The sequence below is a fragment of the Rhododendron vialii genome, chromosome 12a, assembly GCF_030253575.1.
Source record: "Rhododendron vialii isolate Sample 1 chromosome 12a, ASM3025357v1".
Taxonomy (NCBI): Eukaryota; Viridiplantae; Streptophyta; class Magnoliopsida; order Ericales; family Ericaceae; genus Rhododendron; species Rhododendron vialii.
In genome coordinates this window covers 34,528,684-34,544,130 of record NC_080568.1, presented here as the reverse complement: position 1 = coordinate 34,544,130, position 15,447 = coordinate 34,528,684, and the positions used below count along the sequence as shown (strand labels likewise).

The 15,447-nt window shown below is 41.4% G+C and overlaps 1 protein-coding gene across 1 annotated transcript in view; it reads right to left on the bottom strand.

Annotated features, from left to right (window-relative positions):
* LOC131310745 (putative late blight resistance protein homolog R1B-17) overlaps positions 1 to 11,158 on the bottom strand; it is a 71,656-nt gene extending 60,498 nt beyond the window's left edge. The window contains exon 1 of the mRNA XM_058337926.1: positions 10,547 to 11,158. Within this exon, the coding sequence (XP_058193909.1) occupies positions 10,547 to 11,141 (595 nt within the window). The 5' untranslated portion in view covers positions 11,142 to 11,158. The remainder of the gene's footprint in view (positions 1 to 10,546) is intronic.
* Positions 11,159 to 15,447: the final 4,289 nt, after the last annotated feature.

Genomic DNA, 15,447 nt, shown 5'->3' with positions numbered 1-15,447 from the left:
CTCTCTCTTGAGACTGTCTAAAAGAATGCAGAAACCAACCGCTAATATCTAATTTGCGTTGACAAGTGAACTGAATTGACAAACAGACACATATATGTACAGACTCGCCTAGCTCAAATGAGAAAGGAAGAAGAGCCCCGGATATATCACGGACTCCTAGACATATGGAAAACAATGAAATTTTGGGCATTAATGTGCCAAAATTCACAGTATCCCTTAGACAGGTGAAACTGACACTTGCATAAGGTCCAATAAATGTACATTGACCTGTACAAATTGGTAAAACTAGGAAAAGCATCCCGACATGACAATGGATTGAAGAACTAGAAACGTGTTGCAAAGATGGACAAAAGACGCAAATGATGACTCATATAGGCCCAGACTGAAACCGACACCCCTGTGCAGCCACGTTAGGACCATATGACCTGCACAGCATGACAAAACTTGGCAAAAGCCCCTTGAACGAGATTTGAGGTGCTTTGAATTTGAATTGTACCCCCATGGGTCTAAAAATCTCTTTTAGGTGTGGTGGTTGCCTACCGCTGTCTGATACAGGGATTGAAGAAGCGCGCGCAGGCTTGAGACCAACGCGCATCACTTTTGTACGAGTGCGTGTGAACCTCAAACTAGCGCGCGAGATTGCAAAGCTACTGCAGCCGCTTAAAATAGACGTTGCTGAACTTAGAATAAACCGTGAGCCGTTAGACCTCATAAGCATTTCGTTCTGTTTTTTATGCTTCAAAATATTTTAAGGCTTTTACTCAGCTTTAAAATAGCAGTTTGCATTAAATTTGAAAGACGAATGGTTTCCCCCTTCTGATTCTCCAATGAATTAATGGTCTTCAGCCTGCCAGTCAGCACTCCGACTTGTCTTGTTCTCGACCTTTCTTGACCCTTGATGTGCACCAAAACGTCAACCTTGGATCCAATTGATAAAGTATGACCGAGCCTCGAAGAGAGACTGCCTACGTATCCCTTTCTGGGAATCAGGTCAAAACGTAGTTCAAGCAAAGGTTCACTCGTGTGTTCTACCTCTCTTTTTATGCTCTAACTTTTGCCTAGTACCGCCTTTTCAGGTTTTCGGTCTAGCGAGCTTTCGACTTTTTGCCAACTTTTGCCTAGACCGCCTTCATAGGTTTTCGGTCTAGCAGGCTGCTCTAACTTTTGCTTGGAACTGCCCACCCTTGGGGTTTTCAGTCCAACGAGCTTCTCTCAGGAAAAAGCAACACTTGTGTTGATCCATGTTGACCGAGGTATTGATGTGCTATCGTCAAGGTCGATGATCTTTGATTGTAGCCCCAGATAGAACGGCTTTGATAGTGAAAGGGTCATGACTGCTATAATTGGAAATGCCTCGCTCCAGGCCATTTTTGCACCCTTATAATGTGCGCTTGATGGAACGCTGCTGTTACTGTTTTGCGTATGGTACGAGGCCTGGAGCCTTCTGAGCTGCTGCTTTCTGGCTTGGCATCCGGTAGCCGGGAATTTGATATTTCTTTATCCCATGATCAACGCCAGGCATGTCTTTGTGAGACCATGCCAAGGTATTGTTGAATTCATTGAACAAGTCTGAACGGGCGCCATACTCTTATGGGGACAGCGCTAAACCAATTTGAACCATCCGGGGGTCTGCCCCATCTTTCAAGTTTATTTGAAATTATTATTTCTTTTAGGGGCTGAGCATGCCTTTCGTCTTCCCTTTCGGCGAGGGAACACATTTCCTTGGGGATGATCCCATCGAAATCTATCCCTTCGTCGTCGGGGTCGACACGATTTATTCAAAAGCCAGCAAAGTATTTAAAAGCGGGATAATGCATATCATAAGAACCCTCGGGGTTGCCAAGTATAGCAAAAAGACTCAAATTGAGAATAGAAGCTACGACATGGAGGGCCAAGAGGCACGAGCTCCGACTTAGAGCTAGACTTAGACGACTTGACAGACACTGTGTCAGACTCAGACTCGAAAGTGTCAATGCAAAAGAGACGCGATTTGAAAATGCAACTTTTATAGTTACCCTTGACTTCCTTGCCGAGAGGTGGAGCTAGAGGACAACAGGCTCAAGCAACAGCACTTCGGCTTCTTCATCCAAACCCACTTGAGAGAACTCCTTGAACAACAGCCCCAAGGTCCGTTTTCTCCCTTGATTGACTAAGCTTCCTCTTGAATTCCTCCTTTGTAGGCTGCTCATCACTGTCAACCCAGGTATCGGCGGTAAGGACCTCGATTGCACCTATGGCCATCAGGTTAACCTCGGGTTCGGATGGGAGAGACAAAATTGGCTTGGTTTGATTTTCTGGGCTAATGAAAAGGGTTGGGTTGAATATGGTGGAGCTAGGTTTGATTTGAGTGGAGCTTGAGTTGATTTGAGTAGAGCTGATGGATATCTGGTTAACACATGGGTTGGAACCGTGTTGGAGCATGAAGTTGGATATGACGCTGGGCTTTGATGGGAGTGGAGCTTGAATGGTGCCATTGTCAATGAGATTTTGAATTTCATGTCTAAGGCGGAAGCAGGCATCGGTGAGATGGCCAGGCATTTGATGGAAAGCACAATAGGCGTTTGGGTTGTAGGATGCCGGGAATGTTCGAGGCGAAGGAGTTGGAAGGAGTGGCTTGAGGAAGCCAGCTTCGAGGAGCTTCTCATAAACCGAGGACAAAGGTGTGGAGAAGCGGGAGAAGGTCCTTGGCGGGTTCCGGCGATTGGATTGGGGGTTCAAGGTGGAGCCTTTGCTTGCTTTGTAGTCGCACGACATTGCACCATCAACATGGTGCACTCTTTTGCCTTTGGGATTGATTTCTATGTCGCGCATATCCTCCCTCTTAGCGTTGGCTTTGAACAGGGATCCAGCATCTTCCTTCGGGTGAGTTCTGGCTTCATGAAACTCAGCCAGGTCTTTGAACACGTCTTTCGAGCACAGCTTGGTTCCGACAACAGCAGTGTGGCGAGCCTGAGGAGGTTCTTTGATTAGCCCCAGATCTGGCTTTGACATGACAGAGGTAAAAAGGTCAATCAGTCCCTGAACCATAGTCATTTGTTTGTCTATTTTCTGGTTCATTTCTTGAATAGCCCTTTTCAGCTCAGCCAGCTCTGTTTGTGTTGCCATTTTGGATTGATGAGTGAGGAGGGTGATATGGCTTTGGAAGTGACGGTGAAATAGCCCCGGCAGACGCTCCCAAGTAGGCTTGGCTCTTTCTTTCGGTGAAACGGCCTAGAGCTTTGACAGCAAAGTAAATGAGAACTCAGTGGTGTTCCTGCAGCAAGCTTTTGAAAGAATTTTGAAGGAATGCAAAGCGCATGTCATCGTCGTCGGTGTCCTCCTAGACTCTATGACTAAAGAGTGTCTATCTTATGACATTTGGACGTTGCCATGAATCCTCGGATATTCTTTTCGAGGGTGTATCCTTGATTGAATCGACTGTCACTAAGAGATGCCAAAACAGCCTAAGTCTTTGACTTTTCCCTTCTCGAAGTTTCAACTTCGGAGTTTTCTGTTTGAAACCTCGATCGGGCGTTTAGACAAGGACTTAAAAAGTCTTGATTTCCCAAAGTCTCGTTGATCCAAGGACTTTGAAAATTGAAAACATGCACCATCGAGATGCATGACTCGTCATCGGGCCAAGGCAACGCCGAACGGACGCAAGACAGACTCGACAAAAGATATCCTAGAAGCCGCCCTAGCATGCTTCTACGCAAAAACGGTCACGAATGAATGTACAAGCATGCGATAAGGAAAGCGGTAACACATAGACAGGATATGGGGTTAGAAACAAGTAATCCTACCCTGCAGGTTCCTGTCTTATGTTGAAAGGTTCTAGTGCTTTGTAAACGCTGTAGAGGCCGGTTTTGGCTTAAAGGGGTTCCTCTGACTAGAGCCGCGATATACTTCCCATTGCAACGCGTAGAGCAAAGCAAATGGTCGAACGGTAGTACGACTCATCATCGTCCAAGGTTGTTGGGCGTTCGAGGACCCCGGGCTCCAGTAAACTGTGCCGGTTACCCAAAACACCTCAACGGGGCTGACCAACCATCGATACGAACGGAGAATGCCGAAGAATGATTCAATGAGAGAGAAATGCAACGCTTTTGAAAACAAATGCCTTTTGAAGCTTTGGCTCACTTTTGTTAATTGATATTTGGAGAAAACTACACAAGAGAACAATAGTAAAAGCCCCAGTTCGGATTGGTCGGATGCTGAGATCCTGTTACGTTACCATTCCGTTCTTCAGCAGCGCGAAGCGTGCTGTTTTGACAAGCTTTTGAGAATTGTTCAATTATGTATTAATCGCCAAATATCAATCAACGCAATGGTCCCCAGCAGAGTCGCCACTGTAGGCACGCGCCCCAAAAATGCTCGATTGGGTCCATTTTAAAAGATTGGGCGCGGCCCCTTTTTGAAAAGCGCGGCGAAACGCTTCGATTCGGAGTCGCCACTCGTGTTTTAGCGGTGAAAACACCCAAGGAACCGAACTCGAAAACGTTTGCTACGTTCGTTTGATTTTTGAAAAGGCGTAGACCGGTCCGTCATTACCTTCGATATCTGAGGTTCGGGAGCCAGGTTACGAGAGGGGAAGGGTTTTATGGCACCCCTCTCGCCCAATCCGAAGATCGGTCTCTACTCAGGCATTTTGATAAAACTTCTGCATTTTTCTCTCATTGATCATTTCTTTAGCCAATTAGGGCGGGGGAACAGTTAATGGGGATTAAAACTGTGACAAGTTGCAGTTATGTGACAACAATGATATGGATGCTGATTGAAATATTATAGATTGAAAACAAACTTCTGTGAGCGTTTTAAACAGACTGGTTAACACTAATCCGGAATGACATGCGCACGAAGAGGTCTGCGTGCACTGGCCAAACCACTGCATGCAGGCTTCACCTGCGCACGCCACGCATAGACTGGCGTACTCCAGTAAGCCTAAACCCACAGCTCTTATTTTCAACCGTCTGGGCTCTGGAAAGGACCAGTGCACACCCAGGACAAACCACGCAGTCAATGTATCAGCAGCTATATAATTACAAACAGATGAAATGGCTTTAAGCCATGAAAATAAACGGAACACCCCATAAACAGTGTGGGAACGCAAAAGGGGACAAGACTAAGCTAAGATGCAAGGGCCAGCCACTGGATCTTGGCATAACTACCGTACGCCCGTCGTATGAGACCGTACGCCAGTTATACCCCTTACCTAGTGCTTGGCTTTGCATCATCTGGGCTCTGAAACATGACCAGAAAGCATCCCAGAGGCTATCTAAAATAGATATGAACAAATATTGAATGCTACAACTAAACAGTTCTATATACAGAGAGCTGTAAACTAGTTTTTAGCATGCAATAAGATGATGAATAGACAGGAAAAAGAGCATAAAACAAAGATCTGGACCCTATTTCACAACTGGAGTACGCCAGTTCCGAAGGGCTCCGAACTGGAGTACGCCAGTTATTAACTGGAGTACGCCAGTTCCAGACAGATCCCAGACAGATCAAATTTAAAAACTGTACGTACTGCCACAGACCGGCGTACGCGGGCTTATGACCGGCGCACGCCGATTCTAGTCAGAAACGATTTTTTGTTTTTGAAACCTTAACAGCTTTAGGGCCAGAACTGGTATTGATTACCAGCCTTGACCCTGTCAACGCCCCTCAGAGATCAGAACAGGAAAACAGTTCAAAGGTGTATACCTTTTGCTTTTGAGTTTGATGGTGTGTTTTGAGCTTGAGCTTGAGGTTTGAGGGATGGATGATGAATGTTTGGGCTTGGATGATGTATGAAAGGGGCTGCTTGCTTACTCTTTCAAGTGATGAAAGAAGAGAAAGCAAGAGACCAAGGGAGAGAGATAGAGAAAGAGACTTTGGAACTCTTTTTTTTTGTAACCCTTTCAAATGGAAGTATATGGGGTTATATATAGGGGAAGAGGGAGAGAGAGGGGCTAAGGCCAGTCAAAGGGACTGGTGCCTTAGCCCTTAAGGTTTGCTTCTCATTGGATGAGAGGAAAAGGTGATGGGATGGGAGTGTAAGAAATGTCCCCCGGCGGAGAATGCTTTTTCAATGGATTGGAAGGTTCCCAAGTGCTGTAGACCCCTACCCATGGCTTCTGCATGCTTAAAAACACAAGTTTGACCGGAAGTTTGACTGGCGTACTCCAGTTAATAACTGGCGTACTCCAGTTCTTGCTTGGTCAACGGTCAAAGTTGACCGATGACTGACACGTGGCAGAGGACCGGCGCACGCCAGTTGATTACCGGCGTATGCAAGTTGGGTTTTGTTGAGGCCTTTTGGTTCTGGTTTAGAGAGTTTGAAAGGGATCTGAAAGGGTTTAAAAATGCTCAAAGCTCAAACATACTAACATTTCCTGGGTGTTCTTGATCCGTTTCATCATCGGGGAAATAAAATACCGTAAAATAGCGTTATCTGGACAGACCAGAATGGGGTGTCTACAATATGGAAGTTGAAAGTTCCCCCAAAGATAAGGAATTTTTGGTGGCGTGTATGCAAGAACATTTTGGCTTCTAAGGAGAATCTCTTCCGTCGTAGATGCTCCCCTTCTCCCCTCTGCTCAGACTGCCACCAAGCTCCAGAATCTACTGAACATATTTTAGTGGGCTGTCCCTGGACTAGAGCAGTATGGTTTGGAAGTGGTCTTCATAGTGTGATTAACCCGGATTTATTTCCTTCAGGGCTGAAATGGAGTTCGCAAATTGTCAATAGGAGTGCTTCTCTAGGGGAAGCAGTGGATGTTATTGGGAGAATTGCCTTTGTGGCATGGTATATCTGGAAAGGCAGGAACGACTGGGTTTTTAACCATGCCCAGGTCGATCCCAAGACTACCTTAATAGCAGCCGGGATGGCTGCGCATGAATTCCCTTCTTTATCTTCTGTTTCCAATGCAGTTTTTGATCATCAAGATTCTCCTCTAGCTTATATGGCCTGGAGAAAACCAGCTTTGGGCAGTGTGAAACTTAATTGTGATGTTGCCCTCAAGACAAGGGGAGGAGATGCCTCAGTAGGAGTGATTGCTAGGAATGATTAAGGGGAGCTAATTGATGGCCACTTCAAGAGATTTAGAGCAGCCTCAGCTCTTCAAGGTGAATTGGAAGCTATTCGGTTGGCTTGTTTGATGGCCCTTGATATGAATCTATCCTTGGTCAAGATTGAGTCTGATAACAAAACGGTCATACACCTCAGTGTTTCAGAATTGGTTCCTCCTTGGGAGGTCTCAAAACTGGTTTTGGACATCAAGGAAATGGCATGCAGAGGAGGCTTCACTTTCTCCTGGACTCCAAGAGCAAGGAACAGAGCAGCCCACCATGTAGCAGCTTTGGCATCTCTGAGAAATCTTCCTGAGGATTGGGTGTTTAATCCTCCTGCTACTGCTAGCCTAGTTGCAATTTTGATTTCTGATGAAAACCTTTCATTGTAAGCCTTGTTTTGTCAGTTATTGGATGATCAACAAAAAAAAAAAAAAAGGCTCAAGCATGATATGGAGTCTGGTACATGTCTTCAATTCAACAGGTATTTTGAGCTTCTAGCAATAACTCCTTTTGTTCGATTTACAATTAGTTCATCACACTTTCCTTGCCGAATAAGGCGGGCAAGGAGATAAATCTAGAGGCTCTTTTATTGATGAATCTGGTTTGGGTTTTGGAAGTTTCCTTCGGGCATTATTGTTTATTACTCAATGGTCCTTCCAATTCTTTTCATGATTAACCGTCTTCTTTGCGTGTATAATGCATATTACATCTTGATGAGTTCTTTGATTTGTTTACTGTTGTGTATGGTGATATTGTGACACTGCAAGTTTGTTTTTTGATAACTCAGGTGTTCGGGCCAGCTTAGTCACACCTTGAGTACTAATCCTGGTGCCAAATCCTACTGCCCACTTACAGGGAGCCCCATTAAAGCCGGACCAAATCTCCGTATGGACTGGCCCTAAAGAAATCTATAGCACCTGACCGGGTGTCGAACCTGAGATCTTAGTTGATAACACTGCAAGCTTGTTTTCATAGGAAAGGCTGATGAAGTGTTAGGAGATCATTTTGTTTGGAACGTTTGTAGTTCTCTTTTCAAGACTTGTGCAATTGCGTTTATTTTACTCAATACACAATGGTAGTAATTACTCCCCCCGTCCCTTTTTAAGTGTCCTGCTTCGTAATTCCAACTTATTAAAATAACATCATTATACCTTTCACATTAACTTTTTCCTCCACTTTCCCTACTTACCCATCATCATTACACTTTTACTCACTTACTTTTCAAAAAGAAATCTACTTTTAGGGATAAAATAGACAATATACCAACTTTTACCCACTAACTTTACAAAATGGACACTTATTAAGGAACAGCCCAAAATGGAATACTGGACTCTAAAAAAGGGGCGGAGGGAGTAGAATTATTTTTCTAACTGCTACTTATCAAAAAAATAAAAAATTCTTGTTCTAACTGCTGGAATTATCCACATGTAACTTACCGTGGAAAAGTAATACATAAACTAAACTTTACAACTAAGTGAATTTACTGGGAAAATTTCAAAAAAACCCCTGAACTTTCTGACAACTTGCAAAAAAACACCTGAACTTTCACTATTAACAAAAAAACACCTAAACTTTGCATTCCGTTAGCAATTAAACCCCTGCCGTCCAATTCCGTCAATTTTAACGGATGGAGCTAACGGAAGGCGTTAACTTTTTATTTTTTTTTACTTTTTAATTCAAAAATTACTTTTAACTCTTTCTTTTTTTTATTGGTAAATAAATATACAATAAAGTTCTTTTTTTTTCTTACTATTTATCAAAAATTACTTTAACCATATTTTTTATTTTCAAATTTTACCTCCTCCCCCCCCCCCCCCCCTCCCTTTTTTTGCTTATTAGAATCAACTCCACACCACCACTTAACCCCACAACCAACCGCCAAAGCCTTAGCCACAATTTCAGAAATTCAAAAGTTCTTTTAACCTCCTCTTTGTAACCTTTTCTTTTTTTTAGTACTTTTACTTCCAAAAATTATTTTTAACTCATTCTTTTTTTTAGTCATAAATAAATATGCAATAAATAGTAAAAATGGGTTAAAGTTATTATTATAAATAGTAAAGATTAGAGTTAAAGTAATTTTTGATAAATAGTAAGAAAAAAACTTTATTTCATATTTATTTACTACTAAAAATAAAGAGTTAAAAGTAATTTTGGAAGTAAAAAATATAAAAAACAAGAATGCTAAAAAAAAGAGTAATTTCGAATTTCTAAAATTAGAGCTAGAGCTTTGGTAGTTGATTGGTGGAGTGGGGTTGAAGTTCCAAAAAAAAAAAGAGGGAGAGAGAGAGAGAGAGAAAGAGAGAGAGAGAGAAGGGGAAAGGTACAATTTGAAAGTAACAAAAAAGATGGTGGTTAAAGTTATTTTTGTAAATAATAAAAAATAGAGTTAAAGTAATTTTTGATAAATAGTAAGAAAAAAAAAAGAACTTTATGGCATATTTATTTACCAATAAAAAAAAGAAAGAGTTAAAAGTAATTTTTGAATGTAAAAAGTAAAAAAAAATAAAAAGTTAACGCCTTCCGTTAGCTCCATCCGTTAAAAATTGACGGAATTGGACGGCAGGGGTTTAATTGCTAACGGAATGCAAAGTTTAGGTGTTTTTTTGTTAATAGTGAAAGTTCAGGTGTTTTTTTGCAAGTTGTCAGAAAGTTCAGGGGCTTTTTTGAAATTTTCCCGAATTTACTTAAGATTCTTGTTTGCATTCTGTTGAGACAATGATCAGATTTTGTGTGGACGAACTTGATTATCCAGAAAAAATCAAATTAATTTTTTTGGGTTTGAAATAGCAATTCATCATGGTTTTCTATGCAGAAATGAGATCTTTTATTTAGGAAAAGATCACGGTTTTGCGTAGAACTGAAATTGTTTCATCTTATTGATCGCGGTTTTTGGAAAAACTGAGATCTTATGTACTACATAACCAGAATTTTAGAGAAAGAAAATGAGATCTTATGCAGATAACAATCACATCTATTAGTTTTTATCACAAATTTTTTACTATAATCATGGGGAAAAACTGTGATTGCAAATATGAGACTTTTAATTACGCCTCCATAGACCACAGTTTAAAACCGAGATAAGAATACAAAGATCACGGCAAAAACTCGTGGAGTCTTTCTTATGTTTTGTAGTAGTTAATGGGCCATGACATCAACGTGCATGAAGCTCAAAAGTACACAATTTGTTTGGGTAAAACACCGAAATAAAGGGTGTGTATTGTGTAACAAAGACGTCTGCATGTTTGAAACATATAAATACACAAATGAACAAGACGATCAGAAAGATGAAGAGTGATTTCTTAACTTTATGGACACTTGACAAAATGCTAACATGGATAGAGAGGACAGAACAAATTTTTCAGAGCTTGCCACTAAAGAATTTTGCTTTGCTTATTTTATGGTAATGATATGATTAATTCTCATGCCCGACAAAGCTGAAACTAAAAGCATAGAAGACTTAAATTTTATAAACTAACTAATTTCGAATCTTAAAATACTGAAAAATACGTACCAATACCTCCGCTTCCGGTAGAAGAGTGCTTGAGTTTTTTGCCTGCTAGTCCATTGATGTCATGCATATTCTCGTCGAGAATCTGCTTCACCTCAGCCCTAAGATTCTTGATCTTCTTTTCGACACTTTCAAGGTCAAGGGAAAAATGATCCTGATGTTCACGAAGAGAATCAGATGCGTGATTAGCCTTGAAAACAAGAACTACAAATAGTTCTACAATGTTTTCTGCCTCGGATACTACTTCTCTGATCCGCATCACCAAATTCATCACTTTTGAATGTTCATTGCATTTCTTCTCCGTAATATTGAGGAACCCTCTCAGGTACTTGATCTCCTCGGCAAGAGATTGAAGTTGATGTTGATGTTTCTCGTCTATGATAAAATCCATATTGGAGCACGTTATAAGATTCTTCAAGGTCTCCAGGAAAATATCAACAGCAGTGTCACCCATCTCTCTCTGGCCAGCAGCAGATTGATCAGGTACAAGGGAGTTAGAACCAGAGGACAAGCAGAATGGGGATGAAGGGGTAAATTGAAAAATGAAAGTACTTGTGGCCTTATCCAAAAACAGAGAAGCTAAAAGAGCAGTTGCCATTTTATGCCCGGTTTTCCCGATTTTGTCCTCTGATTTGGGAGGCCTGCATTGTGGTTTGGGGGGAAATTCATACATTCGCCGCTACAGTACTACTACAGTGCTGCAAAAAGTGGGTTAGGTCGAACATAACGAATTTGCCTTCCCAGACTATTGCTCAGATCTACATTTGCTTCTCTCCTTTCTCCAGGCGTTTGTAGGGGTGTCAAATGGGTTGGGCTTGCACGGCACGGTTTTAGGCGGGCCAGGCATGGCACGGGCACAAAAGTGGGCGGGCAAGGGCACAGAAGTGAGTCGGGCATGGCACGACACAACACGGTCTTAGCCGGGCACGGTAAAACAAACACTAATTGTATTTTTATTAAATAATTGACTCGCTATGTCATTAATTAAGGTAAAAATAATTTGACTTGCTTTGTCATTATTAAATAAATTGACTCGCTATGTGGCTAATATAAGATAAAAACTGTAACGCCCCAATTTTCCATGGAATTTCGAAAGCATTAACCCTAAAATACACAGAATTTTATAAACTACTAGTCCTCTATTTGTCTTTATAGAAAATTACATTTTCAAAATAACACAAAAAAATCTAACATTTTATTTAAACATCTCCAGAACGACTCTAGTCTCGATACAGATCCCAAGCACACTCGGCCTCCGCCCTTGGTATACCTCTTGAGTCCAACTGCTCCACCATCGAATCTTTCACCCTCTAGCAAATTGATCGTCGAAGCAACCGAATTGCTAAGATACAAACGTATCCGTGAGTGATAATTCACCTAGTAGAATCCCTAGACCCCATAACACAATTTACAAGTCTTGGCATACCAGGCCTTGGGATTGGACTACCAGTCCGGAGGGAACTGCGAATCCCATGGGATGAGCAAGCCCCCTAAATAGGGGTATTAGTAATACCATCTTGGAGATGGTATTGGTAATCCCATCCCAACCTCTCCTTATTATTAATCCCTTCTCATTACCGATCTCTTCTATCAATCCAATCCTATCATCTAATCCCATCTCAAACAAACATGATATTAATCAATGTTCTAAATGGCGCTTGGCGCTAGTAGGGCGGAGACCCACCTCCAAGCGCCAAGCCGCCTAGGCGGCTCCAAGCAATTCGGCGTTTTTTTTTTTTTTTTTTTTTTTTTAACATTTTTTTTTAACAATCTGTCATAATCTGTTTTTTTTAACAATCTATTTGTCGTTATACAATCTGTTTTTTTTTAAATACCAAAATAAAAAATAAAAACTCAAATCAGAAATACAAAAGAGTTCGTCTGCTTCGTTCGTCTGAATCTCTGGGAGCATGGAGTATTGAATGAGGATGTAAATGTAATTGTAATATATATAGATATGATTTTGTAAAATTACATAATAAGCCCTTTTAGTTTTTATACTTTTGATCCTAGCCCTTTTACATTAATAGTATACAATTTAGGCCTCCAAAGACGCCGCCGAGCCCGCCAAGGCCCGCCAAGTCCGCCAAGTCCGCCAAGGCGCCAAGGCCGCCAAACACCGCCAAGGCCGCCAAACGCCGCCAAGGCCGCCGCCAAACGCCGCCAAATCTCCTTGGGCGCCAAATCAAACGCTAAGGGGTATTGGCGTGGCGGCGGGGTGCCTCCAAGCGCCTAGGCCGCCATTTAGAACACTGATATTAATAATCTCATCCCAAACAAACATACTCATGATCAATCCCTTTTCATTAACAATCCATTCTCATTACCAATCTCAATCTCAATCCTAATCCCATCTCCTTACGAATCTCATCTATCAATCACTGTTATCAAACGGGGCCTAAATTGAAACACATAATACAAATTTAGCAACAAGTAACCTTTTATGAATTTATCTTGTCTTTAACAATTTCTACGATTCTCCTCCATCGAGAATCTTTTCCTCCCACTAATTTCCAACCATGACCGTCCCATGATTAAATTCCCTCTTGCTGTCCCGCAATGGGGTCCTAAGTGAGTGCATCTAATTTATTTACCTAGCGGACTCACTTATTACCATGGCAAAAGTAAAAGGTCCCACCGTAGTTAATCATGACTATCATAACCAGAATTTCCAACCCTCGTACAAATCATTAGAATCCTTTCTGCCGCCCTCCATTCAGGGACTCCGTATAGGTTACTCATCCAATACCTCTCTCTACCTTCCGGCCGCCCTTCGAGGACTCCGTTTAGGCTAGACCTGCCGGCCACCCTTCGTACAGGTACAAGGACTCCGTTTAGGTTACACCTGCCGGCCGCCCATTATACAGGGACTCCGTTTCGGTTACTCCTTCCTTGGCCAAGTCCATTAATGTCACTTGCCTTATTAACATCTATTCAATTTCAATTCAACCTCGAAACCAACACCCCCCCCCCCCCCAGCATACCTACTGTCCAATTCTACGATCTGGTAGCAATTCAAATAATAATAATTCATTCAACAGCTTCAAATAAATAACAGACTTACAAAATATATCATCGTAATTCCAACACACGAAATTAACAAATATGTAATTCCCATAATTTATTAGAATACAATTTTTGGGCATATCTAAATAAACATATGGTTAAAATGATTTTTACTTATTATCTTAATAGTAAAATTTTAATTAATATATTGTTAATGGTGTGTACAAATACGAATTATGTCCTAAATTTTCCAAATAGTAATAATTTATTAATTCCATTTGCTTTATTAAATTTGATAATAAACATATCTATCTTCTAATAATTCAATAACATGCACATGTTCTCATGAACACTAATCGACAGTTTATATCCACCATAATCTCGCGAATAATCATCAATTAAACGGATAAAAGTCATTTCCAGACCTTACACTGATTTTCTATCACAAACAGGACTAAACATTAATGAGAATAGGACTAAACAGTAATTAAGAAATTCAAAACGGGTTGTCAACTACAACAGAAATTAAATTTTAGTCCTAAACTCCATTAATTTGGAAATCAAGCTACGGGCTTTTCGAGAAACTACCTTAAACGCGAATTAAAGCTTGGGAAATTTTGTACGAGGGCCGTAGAACACTGTGGTGGTTCTGGAGTCACAGAGCGGTGTCCGGCGGGGCTCCAATGGGCCGTGCGGCGGCGGCACACGCACGAAACTCACGGCACACAACTCACTCTCTCACTGGTCAGGGTGAGGTACGGCAGTCCGGTGGTGGTGGGGTTGGGCCGGAGGTGATGGGTTCGGTGGTGGGTGGTGGCGGTAGCACGGTGGTGGGTCGACGAGGTGGGGGTGGCACTTATGGAGGAGGTGTTGTGACCGGAGGAGGGGAGGAGGTGAATCAGGTGATGGTGGTGTCGGCGGGAGGTGTGTATGGAGTGTATATGTATATAACGAGAGGGAGGAAATATTAAGAGTATTATTTGAGTGGGGGGAGAGGAGTTAATGGTGGGGTGTGTTGTTGGCTGTAATGAGGGGGCAGTGGGAGATGGAAACAATAAATCTAGGTACACTACCTCCAACCACTACATTATTCATTATATTTTTTGTACGGCCCACCTCGGGTTTCAAAAAAATACAAAAAAATGTTCATAAATTTTAAAATAATATATTATGAGGCTCTGTAAAAAATCGGCTCCAACAAATATCGGTAAGTATTATTTTTTGATTCGTAGAGGCGAAACTGTACAGTTGAGCAGTTTCGCCTCTACAAATCAAGAAATAATACTTATCGATATTCGTTGGAACTGATTTTTTACAGGGTCCCATAAAATATTATTCTAAAATTTATGGACATTTTTCTATATTTTTTTGGGACTCAAAATGAGTCCTACAAAAAATATAGTGGATGGTGTAATGGATGGATGGTAGTGTACGCAGCATCTCTCGGAACATGGCAGGGCAGGGAAGGGAGGGGAGGATAGGTGTACAGGTGAGGTGCAATTAAGTGCGGAGGTGAGGTTGGGGTCTTGAAGAAATAATGGTGTATTATTGTAAAATGTGTTTTTTTTTTTTTGAATGTGAAGAGCGAGACGTACTGGTGGAGGAAAAAGGGGAGGAAAAATATTCGCGGACGTGCCCGCTGGTGTTCGGCAGTCCGGTTTTCAGTTCCGAAATTTTTTTGAAAATATTATCGTAAATTAAACTACACAATATATTTTGAGACTAACTGTGGTCTCGGTTTACAGAAGAAAAATCTCGTCAGTTAAAAATAATTTTTACGTGAAGATTGATACACCCGAATTAAATTAAAAAACACATTAACTATTTAATCAAATTAACTATCTTAAAATTGGATAATAACGAAAATAATATTTTTGAAATAATATTACGAAATTTTT